General features: G+C 40.8%; 1 protein-coding gene across 1 annotated transcript in view; it reads left to right on the top strand.

Annotated features, from left to right (window-relative positions):
- Positions 1 to 3,893: 3,893 nt before the first annotated feature.
- CNTLN (centlein) overlaps positions 3,894 to 9,248 on the top strand; it is a 203,219-nt gene continuing 197,864 nt past the window's right edge. The window contains exon 1 of the mRNA XM_082497720.1: positions 3,894 to 4,053. Within this exon, the coding sequence (XP_082353846.1) occupies positions 3,955 to 4,053 (99 nt within the window). The 5' untranslated portion in view covers positions 3,894 to 3,954. The remainder of the gene's footprint in view (positions 4,054 to 9,248) is intronic.

The raw sequence follows: 9,248 nt of genomic DNA, 5'->3' as shown, positions 1-9,248 counted from the left end.
AAGTATGAGTTTGATGATGCAGTTTCCTACCAAACTGCTGGTGATGAACAAGAACGGTTAACATAAAAATCCTAGGACATATGCAAATCCATTAGTAGAAAATGTTAACACTTCTAATTAATATCAGAATAGCAATGACATCTTTTGTTTAAAAGAAAATAAGAATTCTCTGTGATGTATTTATGTTTCTTGACTTCTAATAATGCAGTATTTGGGGTTTCCACAATGGATGGAGGGATGTTTTATTTCACATTTAGATACGGAGAGGAAACAGACAAACAAAAAAGAAATTATATGGTCAGGACTAACCGCAACTTATTTGTAATATGGAAATGTTTCAAAGACAGACGTGGAATTCCCCAACTGCAAAGAAAAAAACCAAACAAAAAACATTTATGCTTCCTGCCACCCAGGCAACTTTTATTTGCGTAACTTTCACAGACACTGTAAGTGACAAAAACCATAGCAACTAGATTTCAGTTGTGCAATATATTTTTAATAGACCTCTGACAAGTAGAAAAGCCAGAAAAAAATGCATACTTACCTAACAGTGGTGTGTTCGGAACATTTATTCTGTTGACCCAATTCGAACTGAATGTTGTTTCATTTGAAAAAAAGTGAAATCCAAAGAGAAATGTTTTGCCTTGGAAGAACTGACTACTTAACAGTCTCATACATTTGATACCTGTAAATGCAGGTGTTCCAAAATACAAAGATTTGGGAAAAAGATGTACAATATTCTCCAAGAAATGGCAGGGTCTCCCAATTCATCAAAATTTGACAATTGCATGTTTTAGGTTTTCTAAAATATTCTAAGAATTTTCGTGAATGCTATTATGTAAAGAGCCAACTTATGAAATGGCAGGGAAACAAATGTGAAGATGATCAAACTGTATACAAAAATATGACGTCCATAAAGTTAGTATCTGGCTATGGGAAAGTGTTGCTTAAGTCCTTATTGTGGTAACATATTGTGTCTACACTAATAGCAAATGCACAAATTTCTCTTTTAAGTTGTAAAGTTACAGGGATTGTGGCCTTTTTTTTTGTGTTGTGTGAAGCTGTGAACCTAGCCCCTGTAGTAACTGAATCTTTGCAGCTAAACTTTGAACGACCTTGTACTTGGAAAATGTTTTTAAATCCTGTTTAGTCATTATAGTTGTTTAGCAGTTAATCCAAGTATATTGTTTTTTAAGTAAAGTTAGTTTCTTGTTGCCCACGTATAACAGGGAACAAACAGTCAAGGGGACAATGATAAAAATATTAGGAAACAGATTAAAAGTAAAAAAGATGCTTATTTAAAGGCGGGGATGTGGAAAAAGTGAAGGCTACATATTACATAGTGACTGGATAATTTAAGGGAAAAAGAATTTAAAAACCCTCGAAAGAAAAAGGTAAAAATGTAAACGTTAGAATTATGACAGGATGGTCATTATGTTTAAATGAACATGTAATAACACACAAAGATAAATAATTGAAAGTGTAAGATCATGAATATGAGATGATTCAATATACAAAGAGCGATGAACAACAATAAAAATTATAAAGGATGTTATATGGAGAGACACCGTATTGATCAGGTAATTGTTGAATCTCCGTACATCTCCTTATAACCAGACAAAGAATACTCAAATATGGTCTCTCACCTTTAACTTTACATTTGTAATTGTGCAGATAACAATTGCAGTCATAATAAAAAAACACTTTTATGTAAAATTATATAAAAATAGATATTTTGGCCTTGAGTAGCATAGTTACTTACTTCTTCTAAGGAGGGATTCTAGAGCACAGCATGCTGCAGAAAACAACTTTCACAGGTTTCATCCGTGAGCAAGGATGCTGGAATCTTTCTGTCAGGGCCACAGGTGGAAGAATTGGACAGTTGAATGTTATAATACACATGATATGTAAACCTCCTTTGCATGTCTGCATGCACACACAGTAAGAATTTTTTTTCTTGTCATAGTGGTACATTCAGGGGAACTTTTCCAAAATCTGTGCATAAGTCACAGTGACAGGGAAAAGACAACATACTTCTGTGTAAAAACATGTATGATATTCTTGTAGCAAGATACTGACATTGGTGAAATGCAATTCAACTGGTGCTTATTACCAGGCTAAAAAATATCCTCACCTCCTGTTTCAACTTCTTTCTTCATTTGTTTGGGAAAAATTCTAGTCTTCTTATGAGTATTTTGCTTCCCATGTAAGCTACAGGAAACATCCAAAGATTTTCTTTGGCAACACCGTTTAACCCTTTATTTCAAAATCAAGTACTCTGCATATCCTGATCTTAAATCCAGTGTATTTATGTAGCAGCACCAGACCAAATATCTCATGTACTATTACAGCTAGATCTTCCATGCCTTTCTCAGCTTTCAGTTGTAGGCTCTCAAATCCAACTCTGGAAATAATAAATCTGAATAATCTTCCAAGGTGAGAGACACTTTGGGTGCTTGTGCATTGTAAAGTGCTATCAGGACCTACTCTAAAACCAGGTTTCTGACTTGACCCACAAATGTTAGTACCTAATTGTATTGGTTTGAGCGACACAAGACTAATTTTTTTTCTAATGCTTGGGAAAACTGCACTTTTAGAAGGCTCTAGTGTCTGAATTTGTGAAAATATTTACTTGATAGCCAGCTAGGGTATGTGGATTTCAAGGTCTCAGTGTTTTTTGAGCTTTCCAGGTTTGGGGACGAGGTGGAGCGAGACCCGGGCACTTGACCCAAGCTGGCCAACAGGATTATTTCATACCATGAACGTCACATTCCGTATAAATTAGAAAGTTTGCTGAGGAGTTTTTCCTCTTCTATGGTGGGTCCGATCCTGAGAACTTGCTCCGGCACCGGACCCCTGAGCCTTTCCCTTTCTCCCAAAGCCGTGGCACTGCTTGGAGTGCACAGCTTCCTACTAATAGAATGGAGTGTGTATAATCCTTGTGTGATTTGTATTGGTATCAGGATCAATATTGGTTCTTTAGTGTTATTAATGTTAATTATCTATCTTATTCTATTAAATCTATTTATATTTTGACCCTAATGTCCTTATTTTTTCCCCCGATTCTCGGTCCCGGGTGGGGAGGTGTCATCGGGTAGCAGTAATTGTCTAAGTGACAATAAATTGTTATGGGTTTCTCAAACTGTAACACTAATTCAGAGAAAGTAAAAATAATTCCAAAAAGGCATGCTACATCTTACTAAACTATACATTGGAGCCTTAGCACCCATCAGCAGAACACCCAGAAATGCCGGCACTGTTCACTGGCCAACCTCCAGCATCTCCACAGAGATGCCAGACAACTCTCAAGTGCTCTTCTCGCTCAGGATGGGCAGAAACCTGCCGGATCCCCAGCCATTTGCAAAACCTTGGCGCGACAGCAGCTGCTCCTGAGTCGTGAGGACAAAGCTCGCCGACCCTGCCCGTCCGAGGTCCGCGTCCCTGCCACCGAGGGCCCCGAGGCTTTTACATCCCCTGCACCGGCACCGAGCACCCCGCCGGCCCTTGGCCGCGGCACCCTACGGCGCGAAGGCGAGCCGCTAACGGCCGCCAGGACCAACCGCCCCGCGCGCGGCAGCCAGCCGGCCAGCCTGCCAGTCAGCCCGCCGGCCAGCTCCTCGAGCCACGGCGCATGCGCGGCCCTGCCGTTCGGGCGGGCAAATTCAAACCTGCCTCTCGCCCCTTCCCTTCCTCGGGGTAGCCGTTGCGCTGACGTCATTGCACCGCGTCCTGCTTTTCTGCGGTTTCCGGCGCTCGCCCGCGCGGTAAGTGCAGCTGAGAGGGGGGGAAAGTTTTCATTTGTGTGGTTCACAGCACCGTTTCTCTCCCCTTTCCCTCAGGAGCGGGCGGGCGGGCGGGCAGGGGCTTTGCGCCCCTTCTCCGCCAGGCGCGGACCCTCTTCTCTCCTCGCCGCCCCTGAGGAAGGGGCGAGAGGCTCTCAGTACGACGCCGGCGATGGCTTCGGGGCGCGCGGAGGCGGCGGCGGCGGCATCGCGGGTGGAAGAGCTGGAGGAAGAGCTGCGGAATCTGGCGGAGGAGCTGAGCCGCTGCCAGGTACCGGAGAGCGGGGGCCGTCCCCTGGGGCCGCGGCGGTGAGGGGCAGCCCCCCGCGGCGTGGCTGGGGTCGGGCGGGCACGTTGTACCCTCTCCTCCCCACGGCTCCGGGAGGCCTCTGCTGCCCACAGCTCGGAAGCGCCGCGGCCCGCGTGGGACCGTGGGTTCGCGTCCCGGTTCCGGCGGACCTGGAGGGCAGGAGGTGTGGGAGCAGGACCTCAGGCGCTCGGCCCGTGTGGGGCAGGAGGGCTGGGTGGCCGCCGCAGCGCTCTCCGCGGGGTGAGGTGGGGGAATTCGCCTCAGCATCCACGACGCCGAGGAGGTGCGGCGCCCACCTGTTGGGCGGTGGCCCCCGAGTCCGGCATGGCGCCTCCGCAGCCGGTGTGGAAGCGGCAGCCCCGTACGCGCCGGCGGCGGGATGCAGCTCCCTCAGGTGAATTAAACGGCCCCGGGCTCTTACTCTGGTTTAAAAGAAAGCTCCCCCACCCCCAAGCCGCCGTTTATTTGCATGATGCGCAATGGCAAGAGGACTGAGGTGCTGCCGTGTGCAACTTCTGGAAAAACAAATGAACGGAGTGGGTTTTATAGAAATGAAAGTCTTGAAGGAACCTTTAGACATTATCTAATCTCTCCCCCTACCTTGCAGCAGGATTAAGTATACCCAAGCTCTTCCTGGGAAGGAGGGCTTTATGAATAATCACGGTTGTAACCTCAGAAGTTTCCCAAGACTATCTCCCTGTGATCTCCCTTCACAGGTACACTTCCCTCATTTTCCCAGTTGGTCCTTCATCACTTATGTTTAGCTACATATCATGAAAATAACAAAATGTTGGTAATGTGATTTCTTCTTGTAGAAATCTACACTAGAAATCTACGCTAATTCCAAACAAATGGATTACACCTAAGGGATATGGGAGAGAGGAAGGTGACATCTAATGTTGTGGCTGCTTTCTTACTTGCTTCCTGGTAGCCAAAACAGTATTTTCGAGTGGGACATGGTCTGGTTAAATCCATGAAGGCCTGAGCTGACACAGTCGTAGTTGTGAACAGAAAGTAGCATCCACGTTAAGGTTAGCAGCTGTTTGTTGCTTCAAGCACACCTGTCAACTGGGACTGGATTTCCGCTGTGTGTAGAATCCAGACTTCTTACAAAAACTTACTGCATATGAGAACTACGGGGAGAGGGAGCTGTCAAGAAAAATCCTGTTTAGATACACTGAACAATGAATAGTTTGAGGATATCCTCAGTGTCTTGTGGGAGAAGTTTAGAAAATTCTTTATAATGATAATTTAGTTAGTTTCCTCTTCTCGATATGCAGATGTGCAGTATCAGACGAAATTTGGTGGAGGCAGAAGGAAGGCCCTGTGCTCTGCTCATTTGCTAGCTGAACATAAATTATATATGGCTTAAACCTAGTAGCATAAAGTATTTTTGAAGAGCATTATAAATAATAGAAAGTTTGAAGTAAACAGTGCAAATCTGAATTTCTAATCACTTTGATAATGTAACTTGATGTACACAAATTGTAGTTAAATATCTGATTTCCCCTTTAGATTAATTCAATTACATGTGCATTTCTATTTGTTCCTTGATGAACCCATTCCAATCATTTTGAAGTCAGCAGCCAGAAAATATTTTGAAATTTATCTCTTTTAAGTCTTATGCATATTATGTTGCCATTCTTGTATCTTTGTCTTATACCAGATCAGATAGTTTTCTGGGAGGGAAGCATGCAAAAAAGAACATGAAAGTAGTTCCTGTGTTTGAAAACAGAACCCAGTCAGTGTTCTGTAGTAATCTTTCCAGCTCTAGGTAGAATTCAATACATACCATCCTCCTAACAACAGGAGATGCATGTCTTCAGGATTTATTTCAGGTTATTAATAAAATAAAATGGAAAGTGAAGTTGTAATCTATAAGCAGAGATTCTTTTCTGAAAGTGCTGCAGTATAGACACCTACGTGCTTTACCATTTTACTAAACCACCAATAAATGGAGAGAGACATTTTTAAGAATGTGTATGTTACATAAAGAAGGGGGGAAAACAGATTTTAATAAGTAAAAGAGGTGATAACCTAATCAATTATGTAGCTTTTCCAAAGTAGGATTTATCTAAAATAATTAACCTTTTTTTAAGTTTTGTGAAATTACTCTGAATTTGGATGAGAACTAAAATAGGCTTTATTAAGATTCTTCAGCTGGTTTAAAAGTCAACTGATAACATTAATCAGGGATGGTTAATCCATTTTAAGTTCATATTTCATAAGAAAACTTTGTGCAAAGACAAGCCATTTGAAAATATAAATATATATGGGCAATGTTAATGTTGTGCTTTTCTAATTTCTTCACAGTTGAAATACAAAGCTTTTACAGACCAATTAATTCCTTAGTTTATGTGGAATTACAGAGGAATTATATTTCATCTGCTGTGATTTCCTTAGTTTAATTTGGATGTGAGATGATCTTTGTTTCTTTTCTTAAGTCGTCACCTAACATTTGTAGGTCTTGTTAATCAGAATCGTGAAACTATTTTAAGTTGGAAGGGACTTCTTGAAGGCGTCCCATTCTACAGCAGGTTGTCCAGTCAGGTTTAGAGTATTTCCATGGCTGGAGACTACAGCTCCTCAGGTCAACATGTGCCAGTGTGTGAAGCCCCTCACAGTAAAAATGTTTTAGCTGCTATTAAGATTTTTGTTATGTTCTCTATTCTGCTGGGTAGGGTTATCTCTTTTGGAGACTACCTTAGCAGGCATTTTGGATAGAAGTGTTAGGTAAATGCCTTTAAAAAAGACATTAGTGAGAGGGTGTTAGATTTTAATCCAGCAACTGGATAAAATTGCCTGACGTGTTCTTTTTTTTCTTCCAAGTATTACGTTCACAGACACATAAACTGCATTCCCAAAACAGACTTCCCAACTGAAATCTAGTTTAATAGTTTAACGATGTACCAGAACTAAAGGATTAGCCTGAAGTATTAGCATTTTGTATATTTTTTTTTCCAAAGGAAAAAAAAAAATCAGGTGATTGAGGTTGAAAGTTTTAACTGGTTCTAGGGAACACTAAACAAGGTTATAGAAATAGAGATGTGCATATCCAACAGTTATCTAGCACATGAATAAAACATGCCAAGGTTCTTTTCTACTTTTCCACACCTCCTTGGACTGTATTTTATAAACTGCACTTCTGAAATCAAGTCTCTCCTCTGGGAACTGGAGTGTATTGATGACATGGCATCCATTGGCTAAATATGTAGAAGCTTTCTGTGGCTAATGAAGCTCCTGAGTCTTAGTGGAGGTATTGTGTATGATAGCTTTGCTCTAACCACAGGTATTCCTGGCATCTACTTTTGGCTGTTTTCTCTTTTCTGTAACAGGATCCTGGAGTAGCTGATCATTTTTCTCATCATCTGGGATGGTGGCCTTTAAGTTCAAACCTAGGTTCTTCTTCACTTTCCTTTTGTCTTTTAAGGTAACACTTTCAGCAAGTAAAGGTGCCTAGAGAGTCAAATATGATATTTTGAAGAGTTCCTTTTTTTCCTCTCCATTCTTTTCTAAAGGCTAAGATTCTGCTGGTAAGTCTTGACTTCTGCAGCTTAGGTTTGCAGTGTTTGGTGTTTTCTTTAGTACTCCTTAAACATTGTGGGAGCTTGAATCATAATAAGCAAGATCTTGGAGGAGGGTCTGTTAAAAGCACAACAATTTTATTGTTGTCGCTCTGCAAAAACTCGTGTTGTCTTGTAATCCTGGAATTCGCAAAAAATAAAAAATCCAAATTAAGAAAATAGTCCAGAGCTCCCAAATTGTCTACTGAGGAGACTTATATAAAGCTGAGAAAGTAAAAAATAAATCTAAAGCATGTTTTCCTCTGTATTATGCTGTTTTGGGAAAGTTATTGTCTGCAGTACAACATTGTATAATTATTTTGATAATCACGTAATAAATGAATTTCAGTGCTCCTTTTCTCCTAATTTTACTTGAGAGTTACTTGAGCAATTGAGTAATTGTCCTGAAAAAAACTGCAAAGGAAACATGATTTTTTTTTCCTTCTAATTTTTGTTTCTTTTGGGACCTTGTTGTTCCATTTCTGTGGCTGGCTTGACATTGTTGGGGGGCAGTGGAAAAGCAAAGATCAAACAGTAAGTTGTGACACATCTGGTCTCTGTTACTTGCTCTAACTGCTGCATTCCGTTTTAGGGTTTTATGCTGCTGCCTAACACCTTAATATCTCAAGACCCTTCCATGGAAAATCTTCAACGCCTATGTTCTTATTGCTTTCTGGAGTTTTTGGCTCTGGTTGATATTTAAAAGATCTGGTGTATGTTTTACCCCTGTCTCATTTTCTCCTGTGATTCTTATATTTTGGGGGTGGGTGGAGGTACTGTTTTTGCAAGCACATTGCTCCTGGTAAAGGAAATCGGAGTTGTTTGTTTCTGTTTTGTTTTTTTGTTTTTTTTTTTTTTTTTTTTTTTTTTGTAAGGGGAATGATTTGCTGTATCTCTGGAAGCTCATTCTGTTAGTGGAGTTTCTGGGCCAAGAGTATTTTTCTTTAGCTTTCACGTGCTTTCTCTTTAATCTTGTGTATTTCTTTAAACCATCTGGTGACTCTATATTTTAACAATTGGTTTATTAGCATATTCTGCCATTGGTGTCTTGCAATCCTTTTTTTTTGTGGAAGATATTTCATTTGGTGCAAAACAATGTGCATTCCCAAAGCAGAAGATACATGTTTAGTGTCCTAGCTCTCAGTCTCTTAACTGCTGAGCTACAAAATGCTTTCATGCCTCCTGTTTTGTAACTAAAAAGTTAGGAAAGGTTCTTTAAAGTATCCTATGGTGGGAAACTTCATCAAATTCTCACTTTGAACAAGACAGTGGGATTTGAAACTGTTTCCCGCATCCAGTTGAGTGTCTTATGTTGCTGGAAATATGGAGAATTGGAAGAAGCAAGTACGTTTTCTGTTTTCACTTACGCTATTGGTGATACTTACAAAAGGATTTTGGTTCAATTAGGTTCACTTCATATTTTCCAGTCTAGTATCACTTTCTTTATTTGTCAAAAGTATTGGTTTGGGTTCAAACAAGTGTCTTAAACTAGCAACAGATAAATTGTTAAAAAAACTCCAATGGTCTTCAATTTATTCATTGCAGCTTTGATTTCAAATGTAACATGGCATCTCTTGCAGCAAAAATGAGATG

Source organism: Vanellus vanellus, assembly GCF_965231255.1.
Source record: "Vanellus vanellus genome assembly, chromosome: Z".
In the NCBI taxonomy this organism is placed as follows: domain Eukaryota; kingdom Metazoa; phylum Chordata; class Aves; order Charadriiformes; family Charadriidae; genus Vanellus; species Vanellus vanellus.
Note: the sequence above shows the minus strand (reverse complement) of the source record. Positions and strands in the feature narration are given on the sequence as shown.